The sequence below is a fragment of the Saccoglossus kowalevskii genome, chromosome 16 (assembly GCF_978046115.1).
Source record: "Saccoglossus kowalevskii chromosome 16, keSacKowa6.1, whole genome shotgun sequence".
NCBI lineage: Eukaryota > Metazoa > Hemichordata > Enteropneusta > Harrimaniidae > Saccoglossus > Saccoglossus kowalevskii.
This window is the reverse complement of record NC_140656.1, coordinates 27,551,409-27,575,528: the sequence shown is the minus strand read 5'-3', so window position 1 is coordinate 27,575,528 and position 24,120 is coordinate 27,551,409. Positions and strand designations below refer to the sequence as shown.

General features: G+C 33.3%; 2 protein-coding genes across 2 annotated transcripts; one reads left to right on the top strand and one right to left on the bottom strand.

Moving 5' to 3' along the window:
- Nucleotides 1-97: 97 nt before the first annotated feature.
- LOC100378925 (2-(3-amino-3-carboxypropyl)histidine synthase subunit 1-like) lies at nucleotides 98-8,630 on the bottom strand. The gene is made up of 12 exons (XM_002738446.3): nucleotides 8,510-8,630; nucleotides 7,180-7,259; nucleotides 6,668-6,737; nucleotides 6,066-6,129; nucleotides 5,673-5,794; nucleotides 4,797-4,951; nucleotides 4,351-4,469; nucleotides 3,367-3,435; nucleotides 2,618-2,774; nucleotides 1,856-1,956; nucleotides 1,322-1,400; nucleotides 98-1,032 (listed from the first exon to the last, which is right to left on the bottom strand). Exons 1-12 carry the CDS (start codon nucleotides 8,625-8,627, stop codon nucleotides 748-750), a joined length of 1,419 nt encoding a protein of 472 aa, XP_002738492.2. The 5' UTR covers nucleotides 8,628-8,630; the 3' UTR covers nucleotides 98-747.
- A 221-nt stretch (nucleotides 8,631-8,851) lies between these two features.
- LOC102806370 (thioredoxin reductase 2, mitochondrial-like) lies at nucleotides 8,852-22,823 on the top strand. Its single transcript, XM_006821059.3, has 16 exons — nucleotides 8,852-8,976; nucleotides 10,786-10,854; nucleotides 11,464-11,520; nucleotides 12,234-12,378; nucleotides 12,854-12,928; nucleotides 13,507-13,585; nucleotides 14,170-14,232; nucleotides 14,899-14,969; nucleotides 15,962-16,073; nucleotides 16,359-16,533; nucleotides 17,118-17,251; nucleotides 17,612-17,707; nucleotides 18,172-18,264; nucleotides 18,367-18,438; nucleotides 19,689-19,786; nucleotides 20,389-22,823. Exons 1-16 carry the CDS (start codon nucleotides 8,865-8,867, stop codon nucleotides 20,516-20,518), a joined length of 1,581 nt encoding a protein of 526 aa, XP_006821122.2. The 5' UTR covers nucleotides 8,852-8,864; the 3' UTR covers nucleotides 20,519-22,823.
- The last annotated feature ends 1,297 nt before the right edge of the window (nucleotides 22,824-24,120 follow it).

Sequence of the window (24,120 nt, the reverse complement as noted above, 5' to 3'; positions counted from 1 at the left end):
CCAAAAATGGTTAAATCATGATCGTTTTGTTAGTGTATTTCATTGTATTCATATACTGATCAATGAAGTTGATACACAGACAGCAGACTATACAATATATATATATCTAATTCTGTTTATTGGTCTGATTCAATATAACTGACATTTTGTCATAAAAATCAATAAATCCCACCACATGTCAATTTTTCTGAGATGACATTACACAATACTCATTTGTTCTGAATGCACATTATTTTTTGGGTAAAATCAATTCTGTATTACTTCACTGTTGTCAATTAATGACAATTTGACAGCCATTACGTCATTTGCAAAGAATAGTCATGGAGTGATTTTATGCATGAGCAGTCACTGATTATTAACAATCCGATGTTTTCACTGAACACTACATATCTGAGATTAATTCATGGAGATGTTCGATTTTGACAAACCAATAAAAAAAAAACTACAGTGACATGCAGATTCATAATTTGTGGCATTGAAAAAATTTAGCTTTGTTCAGGCAATAAATTCCCCGATTCACAACAAATAATCAAGAAGCCACGGCGAAGTAAGCCTAATGCAGTTGGAATTGAAATTGTTATTGTCTGGCCACATTTTCATATTTAGTCTGTTTTACGTGATGAACAATGTTTTATTTTTTATGTCAGTTCTATTTTCAGTAAGATCTTTTAATCATGACAAAAATTTTATCATCTGCAGCTCGGTGTTCTAATCTTGACATTGAAAATACCAAAACTAATGCAGAAGTCAGTATGTATCGTTGCATTTTGAAGTGATTTTTTCTTTATCTTTCTTTTTTTCACATGAGCATCCTTCCTTACATGGTGAAGAGTCTCTTTCTTTGGACTTTCCTGATAATAAAATATCTGAGGAATCTGCACTACTTTCTTTAAGAGTTATAATTTTTGCTTTTCTGTTCCTGGATGGGCGATTTGATTCATTATTCACAGTCCAGGGCCCAAGAGAGTCATTTGCATAAAAGTCCATTGGGTACCTGCTCTGCCACTCCACATTCCCTAATGCAACAGATGCCTGAAATAAAACAAGTCATTCAGAATGTCACAAACCCCTCTATTTTTGATATATGACAAATGAAATGTCAGGAACTTATATGCCACATTTTGATCAAGTGCATTGATCAAGTTTGAACCAAACTCATCAAAGCATGTCTAAGAAATGACTTCAGATATGCAAAGCCAGAAAAAAAAATAATCGCCAGTCAGCCATTTTAAATCAAAATAATAAAAAAATACAGACACTCCACATATGAAACCAATAACTAAGTAAATAAAAAAATATATAATTTTAACATAGTACTCGCCTCATATGCTGTTAAAAGTGGTTTACTAAATGCATTGCCCCAATCAATTGATAAACGAGGACATGCTATCTGAATCCACCTGCAAGCAATTAAAATCACTTAGTCACACAAACCTCTCTTTATTATTTATCTTTTTTTTTTTATTTACAGCTACTTATTCAGACAGTCAGTTAGCAACTTAACAACTGGCAGTGAATGCTATAACTGTAGAAACATGTGTATTCCTCCCTCATTTAACTATCCTATTTAGTAAGCAGCATAAATTGTCATCATTCAATTCAAAAATTGAAAAATATCGCTGTCTTCGTGAGAAATGTTATCATTTGTTTATTTTTAGAAGGTTCGAACTCACAGTTAGTTTATTTCCAGGAAAAACAAAAGAATCCTTACCAACTTGACAGAGGGCAGCTCACTAGAGTGGACCCTTGCACAGTCTAAAATTATTCCTCTTTTTTCCCAACTTCCAAGTGGGTATTAGATTGAATTGTATATGGCATTGACCAACTATCACTATCATACAAAAATATTACTTACGCATCAATGTCCTGAAACAGTTTAAGTTTTTCTGGGAAAATTTCTGATAGTAGCACCACAATATACTCCAGTCCTGCTTCTTTCAACTTCATTTGTAAATGCTAGGATGAAATGAAGATGATTATTACAGTATTGAGTGATAAGGCAAGCAACAAAAATCAATAGTTTCTGAACTTGTAATGATCCTGAACAAATTTTGCTGTTCTTTTTTTTTCGCAATATTTAAAGTGGGAGGGTCGTCACCTGCACAGGCGCGGGAATTGAGTCCCCAGCGACGATAACAACAGACACTAAAAACGCAAAGGCTCATGCGTAGAAGCTTGTTTGTAAACAATGACGCGCTATGGCCATCTGACACATGCACAGGTGACAACTCCCTCTGCTTTAAAAAAAGAATGATTGGCACCTTTCAAACATACAAGTGTGATGTTTGAACCAAATTCAGTTGGCTTACCATATTCCATATTACCATAGACACTTCCTATGGAAAGTTCACTTATAATCAAGCATACTATGACCAACCATGACTTGCTTTTTAAACATCAAATGTATCCATGTAAAATCGTAACACTATAAAACAGACTGAGCAATTTCAACATGAGAACGGCCGACAACGAGACAAAATATTGAGGAAATCACATCATTTTTGTACTCTACTAATCTGCATTTTGTCTCTTAGCTGTATGCAATCTCAACCCAGTAAAACAGTTCCCCCACTACTTTACAGAATGTTCATAATATAAAAGTGACATGTGTACATACCTCCAATATTTTAGGAGATCCTTGGCGACCTAGAGTTCCAAGAATGAAACCAAACTTCTTAGCTCTACTAGCTTCTGCTATTGCACACTGCCTAACTGAGTGCATTTTTTCTGTTTCATAATATTCTCTTGAAAATGTTTTATTATATGGATCATACCTACAGGAATAATAAACAGGCAATAAGAGTGTTGTCAGCCTTTCTACAAAAACATTACGTGTAAAAAGTTGTATACCGGTAATGTCTTAGAACAAATAAGATGAGAAGAGGTCCATTAACTGACCAAAGACTAATTTCATGCATTACATTGTATAGGTAGAAGTGAATGTTTAGACTGTCCCAAAATCATGTTTCTAGCAAACAACAGTGGCTTGTTACTAGATGCAAACAGACTACGATATCTATTTTTTTATTTGACATCAGACGTAATGACAATGTAGAATGTGACAGAGATGGGATCATATCACTGAATGCAATGATACTTTGGTTAGTGCTATGAATCACACATTATGTTTATTCTATGCTGGCATTTTGGGTTGTTATCCCCCATTAAATTGAGACTACAAGTAAGAAATAGGGTGGAATAAATTTGTGTAAAGTATCTACTCAAGCAGTGCAAGATTCTAATATCCTTTGCAACATTTCTGACATTACTACCTGCATTCATACTTTGTGTTATTTACAGAATACCCTCATACAGTACAACTTGAATACAGGAGTTGATGTAAAGTCTTCACAAGTAAACTTTTACCTGTATGCTGCCACCTCTGAATTGGCTATCATTATAGATTCCAGATGGAAACGTCCATCTCCAAGGTAACTGAAATAAATATTCATAAGTAGGAATACAGCTTACATTTTGCATCATTTTTGGTGACTTATTGAGTTATTGCAATAAAGCTATCACAGAAATTTGGTCTGAACATCTTGATGGTCTTTGATTTACATTTGAGTACCGGTACTTCATCAATACAAAATCAGAGACACTATTTGCCAGCTCAATATATTTCAAAAGTACCAAAGCGAAAATGTCAATAATACAAGATGAGTGAACAACCAGGAATGGCTCACCTCATGTAAAAACTTTTTCCATAATTCACATTTTCCATAATTTAATCTCCACAATTTAATTCACCTATATTATATTACAGTTTTCAAAAAAAGTACACAATGCTAAAGTTGCATGTATAGTAAATTCTAATTATGAACTAAATGCATATATAGGTGTCCTGTCTTTTGTATGCTATAGATGTTCCTGGCATGTTTGCAAATATTTATGTATTTTTCTAAAATATCTTCATCAAATTTAGACGAGATAGATATAACTTCCTATCAGCTAAAGATCTTGAGCAAAAATATATTTTTCTCAAAAGATCAAAGGGTTAAATAATAAAAGTTTTTCCTGAATCACATCATTTCTGTACTTGTTTATTTCATGCAAATATTGTTGGCTTTATTGATTACCATGAATTTCATCAAAACACAAATTTGTTTAACATGAAATGTTTATGAATTCCAAATTACGATTGAATTGAAAACAACTTGACAAATCCTAAAGCATTAAAGGATGTCTGACATTGAAATGGCCAATGACTGAAGAAAACCTGCAAAGATACATGGGTAATGGGCGTTGAAAAATGGCTTCTATCTATAACCATTAAAAGCATCTTTTTTAGAATTTAACGAAGCACGAAGATCTTCCCGGGTAAATGTTTTATAAACTTTATAAACTTACATTACAGCATCAACATCCTGGAGTTTTGGAGATGTACAACCCAGGATTTCTCCAGGTGACAAAGGTTTACTTTGTGGTACCAGAATTTTATAACTACCACTCAGCTCTTGATGTGATGCCTGAAAAGTTGAAACAACCAAATTGACAAATGACAGCTGAAGACAATTACACACTGTAAATTTCATGAGATAGATAGATGGATACCATAAGCTCATCAAACTGAGAAATGGTATTTGGCATTTCAAAACGTGTAAGTATGCCATAATTTATTACTGTTTAATTAACCATAGTTTTAATTCACCTTATGAAGTTTGAATTGTATGAACTGTAAGTTTATTTTTCGTGAGGCAACAAAAGTTTACTTTGGCATTCAGAGTATGAGAACAGAATGGTTTACGTTTTTTGTCCTATTTGGAGGGATTGTGGGCAATTGACCTTTGACCTACCTGGAGAGCTGTCACAAACTGTATTGTACTGACGAGAGCCAGTGATGACCCAGGTGTAAAATTATGTTTTATTGTTTCTATAAAGTGCATTGTGTCAATCTTGATATCCACAAAGACATACAACATTGTAATTCCTTCTGTTCTATCGATAGGTACTGAAATAAAAAAAAATCCACATTTTGTATCTCATGTTATGTGGGTATATCAAAGATATGCACATTAATATCATAATTTATACAAAGTGGTAATTCGTAATCATGAAATGACTTATTATATGATCACCAGCTAGCATTTTCTATATATTTATAAACCTTAGCAGCCTTCACCAATTCATTAAACTTAGAAGCAGTATTATAAATCAACGGTAATGCAATGTTGTATACCAGTATTATATGTTTTAGTGATTTTAAAGTGAAGTATAGAAGAAAGGGATTTTCATTATATTTTATTTTCTATGGATTTAATCCTCTATTAAAGTACAGTAGAATACTTTATTTTCGCTTGGAATTTATTTTCGCTATAAGGATGATTCCGTGAAAATAAAATCCAGCGAATATACTTTTTTCCCTATATTTCACATTCAACTCGTCAAAAATCAGTGAAAATAAATTCCATACAAAACAACCAAAATGCCTTTTCAGCGAAAATTAATTCCAGCTAAAATAAAGTATTTCACAGTACAGTATTATCTATACTCTAGTTGGCTAAAAGAAATACACTCTGACCTCAATAATGATGCAGTGCATGATTTCCTAGTCATATTGCACAATTTCTTATGTATGAATCCAGATTCTATGTTCAATTTAAGACATAGATTGGCTGTAGTGGTTATTTAACTAAGGAGAAGCTAGTGACTGACTTAATTGAGTGAATTACCTAGACAGCTATGTCCATAATGTACCATCAAATCAGCTCCAAGTGCCTTAGCAGTGAAATCATCCACACAACAAGCACCATAAGTGACATCACCCATTATTATAGTATCAGCATCAGTGAATCTGCATAGTACATTAAGCAACATTACATTCATCCAGCTGCTAATGTTTGTATAGTTGTTTTAATTTAGAAAACATAACTCTTGCATAAAGCCAAGTTCACAAAAAAACAATTACTAAATTATAATACAAGTACCAGGGATATTCATGTTTTTCGTGTTAACTTTGTTTAAATCATAAACTTTTATGACAGTTGCAAACATTATATTAAAATAATAATAAATTAACTATGATTCTTTATTTTCATAAAAGAAATCAATTAATTCCTAAATACCTTTCTATAATATCAGCAATGACACAGGAAAACATCAACAAGCCTTCTGGGAACTGTAATGCAACTGAATAGAACAAAATGTGATATATTTTATTATATAAGAATTTGTAACAAATATAACAAGTATCTTATGAGCTTATGTTACCTTATAGTTGCATTGTGGTCTTAAGATAATTAGATTAAAACATTTTGTTTTTGATTCAGAGATGTTCAAAAAATGTCGTGAGACCTCTTTTGAACTGAAGCACATGATGACCAGAAAGAAAATCATATACTTTTTTGGCTTTATGTGAAATTAGTCATTGTCTGGATTTGTGAAAATTTTGTGAAATACGTATGCAACATCCAGTTTGCTAATGCTTAATTTAGAATAGTGTTGAGTATCTCTGTTCCAAATTACCGGGACTAGAAATAATTTAGAACATCCTAAACTGCTGCACTTTCCTAGCATTGAATTTCCAAGACTATGAATAATCTCAAAGTGCAACTTTTTATAGAAATAATTTTATTGAACAATTGAAAGATAATAATTGTTTGCTAAACTATGTCTAATCATGTCAATATAAATTAAAAACTGGAAAATATTGATTGTATCTCCTTACCACGCTTTGCACCAACAGTCTTCACCTTCCAAATAGTCTTACAAATCTCAAAGTTATAGTTTGAAGGCAGCTACACCAAGAAACACAAATATTAGTATAGGTTACACTCATAGGTTAATGTGATAGATGATGGATTTCCTTGGGAAAAGTCATGAACACAAAAGTTTATATTGCAAAATTTTAGAATTAGAATTTTAGAGAAAATGGATAAAAATTTCTATTGGACAGACCTTGATCAAATGTTTGCAAAATATAGAATATCTTAACTACCTTATCTGATTTGATGCAATAAGTATTTACGTAAAATTTGAAATATATCTAGAATCAGATATTTATTTCTGAAATTGATGTAAGCCATCAGATGTCTACAGCTTCTCAGTGAAATGTGACAGATTTAATTACAAGTAAATTACACTCCACAAAAAGCAAAACACATCCTGAACTACAGCACCAACAACATAGAACATGACCCTGTGTTTGTCATCATCATATTTAAACTACATTGTACCTACCTGTTTAATAGCATCTTGAAGGTCAACATTATTTACTATTTCATCTGGTATCTGGTTGGCTACTCTGACAGTCTTTTTTTCTGGAAAGAAATTAAAAACAGCACATTTTGAAACTGAGTACTGCTGCTGTTTTAAAAAGCCTTCATCCCTTGTTTGTTTCTTACACTAGATACCAGCCAATACCAACCAACCCCCCCCCCCCCACCATAAAAAAAATGCATAGAAACTGGGCGGACAGTTGATTATACATGTATATAGTTCCCCTGGGTTCAAACTGAAACTGAGATTTCTCTTGGCCGTTTGAATAACAATGGAACGTTTTCATATGACGTTGTTGCGCACTGTGCTCGTTGATTAGCTGATTGATAAAGGTACATAGAATGCCTTTGTTGCGCTGAGTGACTGCAGGCTCAAATGGGTCATTCCAGTTTGTATCCCCATATGGATGGTATAATTCTGGAGAATGTAAAATAATGTACTTTTTCTGTTCCAGGAGGATAGTCACTATAAATGAATTATACGGGGTGATGATTTTACTATGGGCTTCCGAAAGGCTGGGTTATTGCAGTTTGTATCCGCAACTTTTTTTCTATTCTGGGCCTCCCCTAGGGGTCACTGTATTAGATCAGAGGTACATTACTTGGGGTTTGCAACGCACATAGTACTGTATGGTGACATCATGTTAAGATCCCATTCAAGTCTCATCTCGTAGATAGCGAGACTGATGCTACTACCTTCTGACATGACATAGGCGGTTTGTAATAAAACAATAAAACATGTATTACCACATTCATAGTGAAAAAATGTAATACATCGAAAATGTACAGAAAATATAGTTATCGTAATCCGTCATATCGTGAGCAGCTATTTGACCACCTGGACATCCAAGTATCCTAGTTACCTCGGGCATGCGCATTCGCATTTTTCTGAGTTGGAACGCTTATGCGAGAGCGAGATTGTAACAGAATTTTGGTACCAAGTAATGTACCTCAGATTAGACTAGATGTTAAATCCGAGGGGTAAATTTCGAATGTTAAATCCGTGGGGTACATTTGGGGGAATGATAATCCAGGGGGGTATTGGCAAAAAAAATGTTTTCCGGAGTTCTGAAACACCGTTGTATATTTCCAGGGAAGTGTTATCAAAAACTAATCCGAGGAGTACATTTTTTACTATAACCATCCATGTAGGGGGTGTGGATACAAACTGGAATGACCCAATACGAATAGCAGACGATGATCCGTCCTTCGTCCGAAGAAAAAGGAAATATTATAAACAAATTCTAAGCTAGCACGAGAATATACCCTAACAAGTGTGAACTATCACATACCAGAAGACGATCCATTTTTCCTCGCCTTGCCTTTAGTTCCCACAAATCGTTTCTTTGGCACATTTTTAGCAGAAACAATGACAGGCTGCTGCTTGGCCGACATGTTTACGTCCGCCATTTTAGAATGACGTCATTATGACCATCATCACAGGTCAATGGCAGGGTACATGGACTTCTTCCAGTACTTTCTTGACAATACTATAAATCTCTGTATTTGCATATGTTTATCGTGACAACTTATGGTATGTGACACCATCATTATGATCATTTTGTTGGAGCGCCTACTGTATTGCTCCTGTCCGGTCATTGACCTATATAAAAATTACGCCACAAGCGTTGGCAAAGGAGAGGCAACATGGCGTCGTCCATTTGTCGAATGTGTCTTTCGAAGTTCGTGAATAATTGGCAATTTTCGTATGGAAAGGTGTTGCATAATTCTCGAACGATTAAAGTGAGGTATTTTTCAGGTAAGCATTTCAGAGATAATACAAATTTTGAATATACTTTCTCAAAGTATTTTGTGACGCATATTGAATCTGTTGATTTTTTGGAGGGGTGGGGGAGGTGCCGACATTAAACAAGATTGGAGATGAAAAGCATTACATGTACTTATTTCATTGTCGAAATATCATTATAAAAAAATGCAACAGAAATTTCTCTCGGGTTTCTTTATTTATAAACCACTTTTTAAAAATTTCAATATTGAAATTCTCTCCAGTTGTGACAAGTTTATCTTTTCCAATTTTCCTTGTTTTTTTGTTTGTTTTTGTTTTTTAGATCTGCTTTAGTCTTAGTAGTGATGTCTTTTGCTTTTTTGGACATTACCTTACATTTGTTTGTGTACGTTCCAAATACAATATCATATAATATGTTAGAATAAAAGTTAGATGACTCATTATAACCTGGCTGGAATATTAAATCCTTCATTTCATCTCCTAGTCATTTTTGTCTATGTTCATATATAATACTGTAAACTACTTTATTTTCGCTATTTTCGTAAATTAAAATCCTGCGACTATACTTATATTCCTAAATTTTGCATTCAACTTGTCAAAAATCAGTGAGAATAAATTCCATACAAAACACCCAAAAAGTCTTTTCAGTCAAAATTAGTTGCAGCTAATATTACAAAGCATTTTACAGCAAAGACATTTATTTTTTGACAACGCAGCAAAAGTAATTAAAAATTTCACTGCTTTGATGAAAAAAAACAAATTCTTTGCTTTCGTGGGTTCAGATATAACATTTCTTTATATCATCATTTTAGCAAACTACATAGAAAAATGTTATTGTATAAAACAGCAACCAAGTTCCAGACTGAACAGTCTATATAAAAATAAAAATTAATTTAAATAATCTTGTTAGTCCTGATTTCTATTACACCATTTTCTCTGGACATATTTATTAACCTTTATATCTTAGTTTTGCAGTTTTATTGTTCCTAGTCATGTTGTATTTAGCATGTCTTAGTTTTAGTTTTTTGGAAATCACACTGCTGTACCTTTCTGTGCCAGTGTTGTGTCAATAAAATATTATTATTATAGTAATTAGATTTAAAAAACATGGTTATTCATAAAATATTTATTCCGCTACATTCAACAAGAAGAAGGAGAAGAAGGAATTTTCATTGGTTGGAGAAGCCATTTAATATGTAACTATTCATTACCCATGAGTTCCTGCATCTTTTCCACTATCATATGCATGGCTGATTTAGACAAGACATACTCTTATTACCAGTCGTCTGTGGATGTGCTTAATTTATTTAAATGGCAGTTTAAAAATCTACTAATTACCACAATTGTGACTATGATGTCATTGGTACAAAGGAATGTTTTTTCAAAGTGACCTTAACTCGTGTTTGAATTTGAATCTATATTTACCGGTATAACAACAAGTTAATAACATCATGATGATAATAAAAACAAAAAACAAAAGGGTAAGCTACACACATATAGACTGTTAAAAAAGAATTGCCAGTAAGAAAATTCTCAACTGTAGCAAAACATAGAGCAGCATTAACAAAATTAAAAATTAGTGCCTATGATTATACCTTGCAGTTGTAGAAAATACACTTCTTGCGATCAAAATGAGCCCTAATACTTCAGAGAAAGTCTTGCAAAATCAATTTGTGTTTCAAGATGGCATCCCTCATGACTGGTTAGTTGCGAGGCCAATGTGTAGTACGTGCTTGAGCTTTCTATTGTCTGACACACCAAACATCCTGACTATCAGATATTGTCCATATTGTATTATAATATATTGACATTATGTTTCAGATTTCAAAGATCAATATGACTTAGTTGTGATTGGAGGAGGATCTGGTGGGCTTGCCTGTTCAAAGCAAGGTAATAAAATGAAAGATTTTACTGAAATCGTATTCTGTCTGAGATATTAATATGAATAAGTAATAATGTAGTATGTTAAAGTAATAATATCATTAAATTTAAGTGATTTATACATATTTTTGGTATATACACAAAATTATCATTGAGTGTCAATTATTGTATTTACTAGATGCAAAATAATAATGAAATAGTAACTTTTAATGCACTCTAAATAGGTGATTTACCACTGACTGTAAGATCTGGCACAATGCATGACATTTTTTTAAATAATTTGATTTTGAACTGATTCGATGATTGTCCTAACTATTAGTGTGTCATATAATGTGATTGGGTTGCCTGGGACAAATGTGCATTTATCAGTTTCAGCCATACCATCCTAAAACACATGCCAAAGCATTTTCATTATAGAATTTTGGGTGGATTTTGTGAGTCATGAAAATTATCCCTCTCACAACAACAGGTGTGACATCTTGAAAGATTCCTTTTATTGCTAGTTTTTTGTTGTTGATGTCCCTGGAAATACAGTGATACATGTGCCGGTGGTCTTATAAATCTCTTGTTCTAATTTAACTGTTCACCGGTGGTATTACTTTGTTTTTGTTTCAATAGCCGCCCTATTGGACAAGAAAGTACTTGTCATGGACTATGTTGATCCATCGCCTCAAGGTAAGTCAAACCATATATAGAATACTTTTCTACAGTGTCTGTTCAAACAGTCAAAATTACCACTGAAATTAATACACTACCGTAGTGCTAGCCTGAATAGCATGTGGGTGATTGTTATTGTGCCCTCACTGGCGGATACACTTGAATGCAATCTACCCATAACACAGTGCTGTAGTTTTCTGCTGTCACCTACATGAACTTGTCTGCAATGTTCAGATTGCAGAATCTGTTGATTAGAATGAAATAGGATCAGGGTTTTTCTAGAAAAAAACTGCAAGGTGGAGCACTGCAATTCAGTGGCACCGCAAAGTGGGGGAGATAGGGTTCTCCCTACCAGGGTGTGGAGTTTTTGGTAATTCTATGTTAAAATGGAGCATACTATGGCTTCCTTGGGGCCAAAATTACTATCAGACATGTCACAGTTGAAGACTAGCCACATGTAATCCCTGGTCAATCAGAATTTTATGGTTGCCAGAGGATCTGCTCCGCAGGCTAAGTGGGCGCATGGCCATGGCATGAGGGCCCTCTTCCGTTGTTTAAAAAATAACCTGAGGATTATACTCGTTTATTCTTCGATCATATTCAGTCCTGTTTTAATTCCCTATCGCCATGGGTTCCATTGATAACACTATACACTAACTGGTGGCGGAATTAAAAATTCAAATGAAGTTTAAGCAGAAACATTGTATCCAGTTCTTGTGTTTATTGTTTAGGCACTAAATGGGGTCTAGGTGGTACATGTGTTAACGTGGGATGTATACCAAAAAAGTTAATGCATCACGCATCATTAGTTGGAGACGCTGTCAATGATGCATCCAAGTATGGATGGAATGTCACAAGAGACAAGACTGTTGAATGGTAGGTAGCAACTACATATTTGTTTCTGCTGAGGTGCTAAAATCTTGAGTGATTATAATCATTATTGAGATAAGATCAGATAAGATAAGATACTAGTATAAAGGTTGATTGTTTTATGTGTTTATTCTTGTGCCTAGTAATTAATCAAAATAGATTAATTAAATAATAATTAATTAAATATTTTTCCAACAAAAAAATAAAACTAGAACAATTATTTAATCATATACAATAAAATCAAAATACAATAATTTATATTGGTGTATCATTATTTCAGATTGGCTACTTATTAAAACTTAGTACCCAGCCAACTAGCCAATCAGGGAGCACCTTACTTTATACCGGTAAATTGTTTAATTCAATTGTTTTTATAACAATGTCACTTCCATTGAATCAGAAGTGATGACCAATTCCTGTAAACTAAAATTTATTGTGACGAATAGATTTCAGACAGATGTTCGTTTGTTTGTGTTTACAGGTCTGTCTTGGTTGAGGCTGTACAGAACTATATCAAATCACTGAACTGGGGACATAGAGTACAACTCAAAGACAAGTAAGTCAGTGAAATTGTGAATTAGGAGGACATGATGGAGTTAAATGCCACTATACATCTTGTATTATTGATTTTTTCTCACCAAAATTTTAGTGCTTCTAGCACAATTTTATATAATTTTCTATTAGTTGATCCTTGATCAAAGTTTTTGATAAAATATGGAAAAAAAGTATGCTGGTTTGTTTTGTGAAGGATGACAAAAATTGTTGATTTTTGTTTTCAAAGAGTAAATGATTATTTTATTGAACTGCTCTATGATGAGCATTTTATGTTAATTTCCTCATTTGCATCTAAATACTGTCCAGTTAGGATTGTGTTTCTTCAAGCAAAGTGAAATGTCATACATTTCTGTGGACTAAACTTTTTAATGATTTTGAGGATCAAAACAATGCACACAGATGAACTCGTTCGGGGGAGCACATGTAATATACTTCCAAGTAAAATGTTAATTACCATATAGCAAAATCAAGAATGTCCAAATAAAACATTGACATTTATAGTATCGCTTTGTTCACTACATCTGTTATAAGAGTTCGATGTATAGACATGGAGCAAATTCTACATTACTTCTTTTTCAGGAATGTAGAATATTTAAATGCTAAAGGCTCATTTTTAGATGAGAATACGATACGTGCTGTGATGGCAAATGGAAAACAAGTAGGTCTGGGTTCAATAATATGAGGTTATCACCTGATATCACTTGGTCATTCGTAGAGTGACGTCATGAACTATTATTGTCAATGAACTGAATATGAATAAATAAAAATAATATTTATTCGCGTTTGAAACAGAAAATGCTTACAAGTTATTAACAAGAAAAATCACAATATCAACATAAGCAATAAATATAAAAATTAAATTTATACTTGAACAAAACTATTTGACTAAGCTGATAAATAATATGATATGCCCATGATGTCCAGCTGTATGGAAAGCAATATCAGATGACAAGCTCTGAGCAGCCCAAACACAGAGTAATCAAACTTAACTACACAAATAATCTACTAATTTGGAATATGTCTAAGCGCATTTGTGATTGTGATTGTCAACAGTTAAATATAAATGGCAGAATTTAAAAACTAGCCCTTCTATCGGTGTAGTTTCAAACTAAATTTTTAGTTTACATTATTATGAGCTAGTATCAATCAGTTGAGTAACTGTTATCTAGTCTGAAATTCTTGTGTGGCAATGTGTATACATTATGATGCAATTTTAAAAAATACTGCTATTTTATTTGACAGAAATCCATTACTGCTTCTAACATTGTCATAGCAACAGGAATGCGTCCAAGGTATCCAACTGATGTAAGTAATCAAAGCATACATTTTTCAATGTATTTAGTACTCCTAATGTGACCCTATAGATAAATGGTGCAATAAAAGTTTGAAACTGCAAGGTTTATTTCTTTAATATACTGTTACTTTATTTGCTAATGGATGCCAAGATGTCGTTCAGATCAAGAGAGCCACAAAACTTGTTTTTGTCCTCTCTTTAATCTTTTCACCACCAGTTCCCTCACAAAATTCACAAAATAGTATAGTTCATGAGTCTGCACTTTCTTTCAGAAGATCGGGACAAAAATAGCCACATTTTTTGAGTAAAACTGAAGACTAACTGAAATTTTGTCTGTCGGCTCCAAAATTAGGGTTCATTTCCAGAAATATTGAAGAATAAAAGAAAAATTTGGATGAGAAAGTCTGGTGGTGAAAAGGTTAATAGTGTTTCATTTTTTACAGTCATTGCATCCACTGTTCTACTGACTTATGTTGCCATGGTATTTGGAACAGTTTGGTGGCGACTGAGAATGAAACACTAGTATTTGGAGAGAATGCAAAACAAGCCGCATCTCTCTTTCTCTTCAGAGGATCTTGATGATCATTTGTATCTGTTGTGTGTGTATATTCACAAGGGTTTGTAGAAAATTCAAGTGAACTACAAAATATCCATTGAATTGTTATCTTAAATTTCAGGTACCAGGAGCATTGGAATATGCAATAAGTAGTGATGATATATTTACATTAAAAAGACCACCAGGAAAAACGTAAGTATTTGCAGTGATGAACTGTAGAGGGCAACATGTCAGATGAGGGTGCACATTGAATTTTCCCGAATCTTTAGTGTTCTTTGCCCGAGACAGATACGATACTTTTCTATTACACTATTACTCACAGGTAGTTCTCAAAACTAGGGCAATGTCCTTGACAACAGTTAGTTTGATTAGATTTCACCCAATTTCACCATAGTATTACAGGTATATAATTGTCATTACATGATACTGATGTGAACAATCTGTTTTCCTTAGAAAAAAAAATCCACAAACATTTTCAGCATTCTCACAAATACATACCAAGTAAAACCATTGTTTGATATTAGTTCAAGGCCTGAAATGTATACATTGTACCTGCAGAATAAACTTTATCATTCAATGATAATGGGTGACAGGGAGCCATTGAGTAGAGATTTGATTGGTTGAGAAATGCAATTTTTATATGAATTACAAAAGAATTAATTCTGTTGTATCTGGTGACACAATTGTGTATACTATTAAAGTTGGCTGTATGACTAGGACATTAACTAACAGGTCCTTTAGGTGGCATAACACTGCTGCAAAAATGTGTCCAAACTGGGATATATGTAATATTTTGCCAATATTTGAACTAATTATTATTCAATTTTTATTCAAACTCGATATGAACTCCACACATGATGCATCTTAGTTTGTTTTGTGGTTTGATACAAAATGGCCGACCGCTGGCTATGTTGGTTTTATTTTCATATTGCCTTAACTATTGGTATACATATGTATGCTCATGTTTCACATTTTTACACAGTCCCTCTCTAGACCTATATTTTTTGATGACCTCTGACTGACTGGTGGCCATTTTATTTCCAAAAGCAATGTTTGAACAAGTCATTAATCATTTCCCAGGCATGGCTTGGCCAATTTCGTTATAACTTGATAGAAGCATCACATATGATGGTTTTGCACTTGTTGCTCAAAATGTTCTTATTCTTATGTTGGCTTACTCCTAGGTTAGTTATTGGTGCTAGTTATGTGGCATTAGAATCTGCTGGTTTTCTCCATGGACTTGGCTTCCCTACATCAGTAATGGTTCGATCCATTCCTCTTCGAGGTTTTGACCAGGTAATAAGTTGATTCACAGTGTTAAATGAAAAAAAATGAATTGTTTGTTGGAATATATGCAATCTTCTTAAATTCAACATGGAAATTTAGGTGATTTGAAATACAAAATATTCTCATAAATATACATAATAGAAAAATGGTAACATGAAATTCCAATAAAATATGAAACTGGGGTCTGAAGCTATCTGTCATTTATATTTTATGTAGTGCAAGATAGTTGTAATTTTACTCAGACAAAAATATGTCTTTAATCATTAATTTTATGAATTGATTTGACCTTTGCAGCAAATGGCATCCTTTGTCACGGATCACATGGAAGCAATCGGTATACCATTTCTTTGGTCCTGTATTCCTGTTTGTTTAGAGAAAAATAGTAATGGAAAGATTGTAGTGACGTACAAAGACACAAAAACTGGTTTCACATTTACAGATACCTATGACACTGTCATGATGGCCATAGGTAAGTTACACTTTTTAATAAACTGATCAGTGAAATGTCATGTTGTATATGTGAGTAGTTCAGCTTCATTCGTCAAATAACTTTGATTTTTGCTTTGGTTTTTATCTCATTTGATTATGACTGTCTCATTTAAAACATCAGTTCACTTAGGGACGGTTTTGCATTATCACAGAAACTAAAAAAACCTATAGTAAATTTATTTCCTTTGAAGGGATTGGGTTTTAGCTTATTTAATTTGCTGAACTTCAATTTCATACTTACCAATAGAATGAAAGCATACTGAACAAAATATCCAACAACATGCACGAACATTAAAGAAAGCATACTGCACAAAAGTTTTAGTGAAATTTACATAAGTTACAAACAACATAGCAAAAGCTTACAGTGTTAAAATTTTGTTTGGGGCAATTGTGTTTTGCACGCTTCTGAGGCAATGCGGAACCGTTCTTTATCTGTGATAAGAATGGATCAGGCTATTAGTACAAGCTGTTGTTGTTGTGATACTGTAACAGTAATTAATTTAAAGCATAGACCATAAGGTCTATGATTTAAGTAAGTCGTCTGATATTTTTTGGATATTTCAGGACGAAGTCCATCAACATCTGGGCTTGGTTTAGAAAACACAGGAGTTGATTTGAATGATAAAGGTTACATCATAAGTACTCGAAATGAAAGGAGTACAGTGAAACACATCTATGCTGTCGGTGATGTGCTTGAGGTAAAATAATTACACAGATTCCAGATCGGTTAGTCATGATAACTATTCAGATTCCAGAGCTGTATTTACTATAAATAAGCAAAACAATTTATAGCCACAAAAAAAGTACTGATTAGTGTCTAATTTTAGATTTTTAATTAAAAAATAGGATTTGATCTAAATGAAGTACCGTAAAATCTATATTAGAAGAGAAGTCGCACCCATTCTTTTTGAATAATTGAGAACTAAAAATTCATAATTTCTCATGTGTATCTTCTCTAATAGAAGCCACACCGCCTCTGTTGCATTGTACCATTGTAATAAAAGCTGCAGTCTAATACAGATTTTACAGTACCACTCATTATGTTTCTATGTTCACAGGGTGGTATTGAACTTACCCCAGTTGCTATCAAAGCCGGCAGGTTACTGGCACGTAGACTGTTTGACAATAAATCAGACTACATGGACTATACCAAGGTAAGGCAAAACACATTTATAATAATAACTTTATTACACTACTAAAAACCTTAAAAGGGTTTTTGTATGGTAAAAAACATAAATACCGGTACAAAGAAATACAAAATAATCAAGAGATAAAATTAAAAGGCAAAATTACAAAAAAATGTTAGCAAAATAAAAGAAAAAATTAATTAATTACTTTCTGTGGTTTTAAAAATTGTGCTCTTCAAATATTTTGCTAAGGCTATGTTATTCTCCATAATCTTTTGAAATATGGAATTCACATCCATTGTGTATATATTTATAACACAGCATTCAAATTCTGTGCAGTGATTAGACAATACAGTGAGAATAAACAATTCATGTGAGAATAAACAATTTTGTGCTGCCTTTCATACAAGCAAACTATTTCTCTACTTTGGAGTTAATTAAGTAAGTCACCACCTCCCCATTAACATGTCCCTGCTGCATTGTGTCTTCAGGTGCCGACTACAGTATTCACACCACTGGAATACGGAGCTGTTGGTCTCTCTGAAGAAGCAGCAATCAGAAGATATGGCAATGATAATATTGAGGTAACCAGTAATTATGGTAATCTTGTTTTTGATAAATCTGCTATTCTAGTCTCAGTCTCAGTGATGATAGAATTAATAAACATATATTTTCAAATTTTACAGGTTTACCATGCATTTTACAAACCTCTAGAATACACAATACCAGAGAAATCTGCAGATCAGTGTTACATTAAAGTAAGAATAAAGTTTATTTCTCATAATATAAGGTTATTACGAAGATACCTCAAAGTATGCACGTAGACAGTACAGCGGCAGTATCGACCGAGGCGCAGCGGATGTCGATGCAACAGCGTACTGTCTGAGTGCATACTTTTAGGTGTCCTCATATAAACCTTATTATTATACATCTTTTACTTTCAAGGATACATCATGGAAATGCCGAAATCTAAAAAGTTTAGAACAGAATCGGTGAAATTCTTTGTATAGAGTCCGGTCAAACCCTGGCAGCTATGTTTGTTTTATTATTAGAGGACGCGTACGCGCACAATCATTCCATTTTGGGAATTCGCATTTCCTAATACGGTAGGCTGAAAATACCCAGTAAAATACTGCAGTGACATATGTATAATAATTATTTTTTGTTTTTTTAACAGTAAATGCATATGAAATATATATATCATAATGATAATATCTTGTCAACCACTCCAATGCAGTTGTACCAGTGGGCCCTTACCAAGGTTGCCCTAACCCACCATTAGTGAATGAATCGATTACACACTTACTGGGAGTACCATATTTGTTCTATTATTAGCACAAAAACAGAAGTGTGTCTATGGTCAAAATAAGTCGTATATCAATGATCCCATTAAAATAATGCAAGTGTATTTCTATTAGAAATATGATTCTAATAATGCAAATATGCTATGTGTCACTCTCTTTTTTGAGTCTAGAGGTCAATCGCATAAAGCCATAAGCTGTAAATCGATAAGAAAAACTAATAAGAATGAGTTCTAATACGAGTCTGCTTTAGGAGCATGTAGCCATATATGATAATAAAAAAAAATATTTTCATTACATTTCAACACCCTGTAAACCCTTGTAAGATTTAAACTTGACATTCATGAACATGACTCGGGAATTTCAATCATATTCCTGGGACATGACCAATGTAAAACATATGACACGTGCACATATACAACAATTTGTGAGGCTTTGACAGAAGCAAAAATTCAAATGAAAAAAATTGTACATTATCACACTTGCTATGTTCTTATACTAACTAATTTCCCTTTTTTGATGCATTGAGCAATATCATCGAGTTTTAAATTCAGAAATTTGCCAGGGAAACAATACATTCTATTGTTATTTTACATGTTCACATTTATTTAATTTAGTTGACTTTAGTTATCTGCAAAAATAACGAATTTAAAAACCAGTGAATATTTAGTATAATAATAGTAACTGAGAAACACTTATAATTGTAGGTTGTATGCAGGAGAGAAGAAAATGAAGAAGTGTTGGGTCTTCATTTCTTGGGTCCACATGCAGGTGAAGTTGTACAAGGATTTGCTGCAGCAATGAGGTATGGCAAGAAAATTTTTAGGTCACTGATGATGTCATTGATGACACAATGACGCTAGAATATCAAAAAGTCAAGAATACTACAGTAAAATACTTTATTTTCACTCGGAGTTTATTTTCGCTAGCTGAAGGGATAATTCAGTGAAAATAAATTCAAGCGGATATACATTTTTTTCTATATTTTACATTTCTTCATCAAGAATCAGTGAAAATAATTTTTTTTCAAAACACCCGAATCCAAATAGAATCCTTAATGCTACAATATAATTATAAAAAAACTAAATCGATTTTCGCTGCATTTAATAATGATAAATTTACCAAAGTGCGGTAGAATCTGCCATTTTATTTGAGTGTGTTTGTTTGTTTGTGACCTGTGTCTGACCATCAAAGTCAAAAGGCATGCTATACTAAGGCAGAGGTTATGATTGGTTGACTAAACCAGTCAGATGGGTTCTTGTTAAAAGCTAATTGTATATTCGTAGGTTAAAATGTATGTGGAGATAGTTAAAGTAATACAAAATAAGATATATAAAGTAAAAATAAAATAAAATATATAAAATTAAATTCACTTGTACAATACATCTTACTCAATCTTCTCTGCAGGTGTGGTCTAACCAGGAGTTTGCTGGAGTCGACTGTTGGAATTCATCCAACCAGTGCAGAAGAAATAGTCAGAATACACATCACAAAGAGGTCAGGGATAGACCCAACTGTGACAGGTTGCTGAGGCTAATTAATCATCCCTGCCATATAATAGATGCCCCCATTGTTCTACAGGAGTTGTATCCACAACTGGGTGATTCCATTTACTTGAACAGGGGTGGCATGGCTGGGATGATCTTATTCGGTAACAGTAGACTTTCCCACTAATCCATTAGGTGGTATGTGAGTGTGTACATAAAAAAAGACATTTTAATTTTATTGATAATATTGTATTAAGTTAAATCAAGGATTTTTGGGAAAGCTACTCGTTCATATTATAAATTCGTAATTTATATTGGATATTGTCATTCATGATGATCTGTCTGTAAGCCCAAAGTTGGGTTGGACAGGTTTGATATCACGACAATATTGCCTTTATATGTTATAGTGCCCTCCTCAGGTGAAACTGTAACCAAGCAATAACAGCAGATGTGAAGATTAGGGAAGTGGTGAGCAACCTCCCAAAACAATTGTACATGATAAGCAAAATTTTGGTTACTACTTCTCACATGGAACCATTGTCTTAGCAATTGGACAATGTTGTAAGCCATCTTTGAAATATACTTGTATTGGACATTGTGTACGTTATTATTTCCAAATAAGTACATTTGTACAATATGTACATTTGTAAAAATGTTTAGTGACTGTATGAGATGTTGTTACAACTATACAAATAATTTCATGTTTCATGTTTGAATTATGTTTTTTTTTTGGTTTTGTTGAGCAACATTTTGACTAAATAGTTGACTGTGAGGTTTGTTCTATCAACAAACATTTGTTCAGTTCAAAAACACCTTTGTTGAAGACCTTCTTTACCAGTGAAGATCAAGTTATTCGAAAAACTGGTATGTTCACATCAAGTTTGAAAAACGCATGCTTTAAATAATTTAAAAACATGCCTCCAGTATATCAAATGTTGTAGAAGACGTATCAACTGATGTTGTGTAGACTGTCGACAATTCTCGGGCCTAATAAAGAGTCAGTTAATCGCAAACAAAATGCCAAAAGCATTTTTCAAGTGTTGATCAGTGTATGACGTAGTTTGAGTGACAAGTCTCAGCAGGAACGTCACCGGGCAATTTCCACGTAATGCCCCATGAGGGCGTTTTCATGCTATAACAGTCCTTACGGCCCTCGCTTGAAATACCTTCGCCACGTCTAAGGCGTTTGAAAATAAGTGGCTCTTTATTAGGCCCCGAGAACTGTGCACTTCTGTATTGGTACTTGTGCATTGCCTGCCAATATGTTCCACCAGGGGCAGGATTGTGGGATGAATAGGGAATTTTACATTTTTTTCCTGAAATCTCAAATTCCCCATGCGAGGGACATGACAAGATGCCAATAGCGCAAGAATAGAGCCTATTAGGAATGATGGTGCAGCAGTGAACAGCAAATTTTCACATATATGGAAAATATAGGTGTATTATTCATTAAAATTAAGTACGTTTTTTTTCAATTTCATGCTACATGATTGGCAAAATTAATATCATTTTTTTATTAACCAGTAAAATCTCAGTTGCCATTTGCTTGTTTTTGTAGAAAATAATGTATTCTGACATATTGTAAATAGTTTGTAAACATCTACGGTACAAGTATAGAATCCGCTCTTGATTTAAAAAAAGCATCCGCATGTCTGTAAAAATTTTCATTTAGACAAATTATTAAATATCTGTATATTGTCTGTCATTTATATTTGTTATGGATTATAAATACGTAGACTGCACAGAATTCTGTATCATCAATAATTGGCTGTCTCTATGGCTTCAGTACATTTCCATGGAAACTCGTGTGCGAACTAACCCATATGTAAGGCCCTCCCACAGCCCTTCAGACCAAATCACTAGTCTATTATTTGTAGATGTCAAAGTCTCATAATAGACAACATCTAGTTTACAAATGGATACAAATCTTTGAGAACTATTCACTCCCTAGCTGTGTTGATATACCGGTACCTCTATGTATGGGACAAAAGAAATGATCTATTGTCCACGCCTCCATGATTCACTCAGACACGTATGCACTTTCCAGTTTGTCTTCAGAGTACTGTAAATTCATTAATTATTCACTGGATTTCAATTTATCTTTTTTCCCCTGTTAAATCAACATATGAAGTTAAAATAAAACTCATTGTTTCCCTGGAAAATCTGAATTTGAAACCCAGTGAGTATGCTCAAGGTGGTATGTGAAAGCTTTGATGGTCATTGTTTTTGCCAGTCAGCATGAAAATGTTAGATAAAATGATGCTTACAGCAGTACCACACAATCTGCTGTGATGTTTTCTACAAGGTTTTTTTTATTAATGGGGAAACACAAATAAATTTAATATGAAACAACCACCAATGCAGTTTTATTTTGGGATGTGAATGACCAGTTTTTGTCAACCAGTTCACTGCACATGCATGTACATTTCCTGAAATTAAAACTATATAAAGCTATGAATGCTCTTAAAAGTGCAGTTTTAATAGCAATATCACGCAATTAAGTGGCAATACAATTAATTCCCTATATAGGGGTGGCCATTTAATACATTTCCCTGCTCATCTGTGCCAGGGGTGGTATGGATACACAGCAGTCGTTCAGATGTCACAAGGGCCACAGGCATTGTTCACGAGTGTATTTGACTTGTATAACAGTCCCTGAATCATACTAGCTAATCATGTTCAACTGATTGTGTTGATATAAATGTGTATGCATTTCAAGCTTTCTTCACACATATTAAAAGATATCACAGGTGGACTAAATTAGACTGCATGATCAATTAAATACATTTTGAATGCTGACTACCAAAATGGAATTCCCGGTAGATAGAACTACAAGTTGCTTATGTTTGAACTCAAGCAGGGGCACTAAGTCTAGTACTATAGGTATAACTTCAAAATTTTGGATTTTCTATAAAGTGTATGAAGATCTTATAAATGCCCCAAACGAACAAAGAGTTGGTCATGTGCAGTGTTGTAAAATGCATTAGAGTATTTCTAACTTCGCCTCCTGAACCAGCAAACTATTTTTTGCAGCTTGTCACAAGAACATTTTTTTGCAAAAATGTGATTTTGTTTAATGTAGACCATTACTTTTTGGGCTGTTAGCAAGGCACATTTCAATTAAAGAACTGAAGATATCATTAGAAAATGAACAATATGTATAAGTATGTATAGCAATTTGACTTGTTTTCAACAATAATTCAAAAATATCACTTTTTACCAAAAATGACATAAATATTCATCAAAATTAGATAATTGAAGATATCACAAAATGAACAAATCTGAGAAAGGTCCACATGTAGTACCTATATATGCAATATCAAAGCAATTGGACTTTTGGTTTTTAACAAGAAGTCGAAAATATAACTTTTTACCAAAAATGACAAAAATATTCACCAAAATCAGAGAATTGAAGATATCATCACGAAAATGAACAAATCTGAGAAAGGTCCACATGTAGCATCTATATATGCAATATCAAAGCAATTGGACTTGCGGTTTTTAACAAGAAGTCGAAAATATCACTATTCACCAAATTAGAGAATTGAAGATATCATCATGAAATGAACAAATCTGAGAGGTCTACCCCAGGTACATACACACCAAGTATCAAAGCATTCAGGCTTGTATTTTTCAAGAAGTCGAAATAGTA

Excerpts from the sequence above, each read along its gene's own strand:
- LOC100378925 (XM_002738446.3), bottom strand. The coding sequence starts at position 8,627 with ATGGCGGACGTAAACATGTCGGCCAAGCAGCAGCCTGTCATTGTTTCT. Across the intron at positions 3,436-4,350 it reads CAGGATGTTGATGCTGTAAT|TTACCTTGGAGATGGACGTT; the intron begins GTAAGTTTATAA and ends TATTTATTTCAG. Across the intron at positions 1,401-1,855 it reads CTGTTTCAGGACATTGATGC|GTGGATTCAGATAGCATGTC; the intron begins GTAAGTAATATT and ends AATTGCTTGCAG.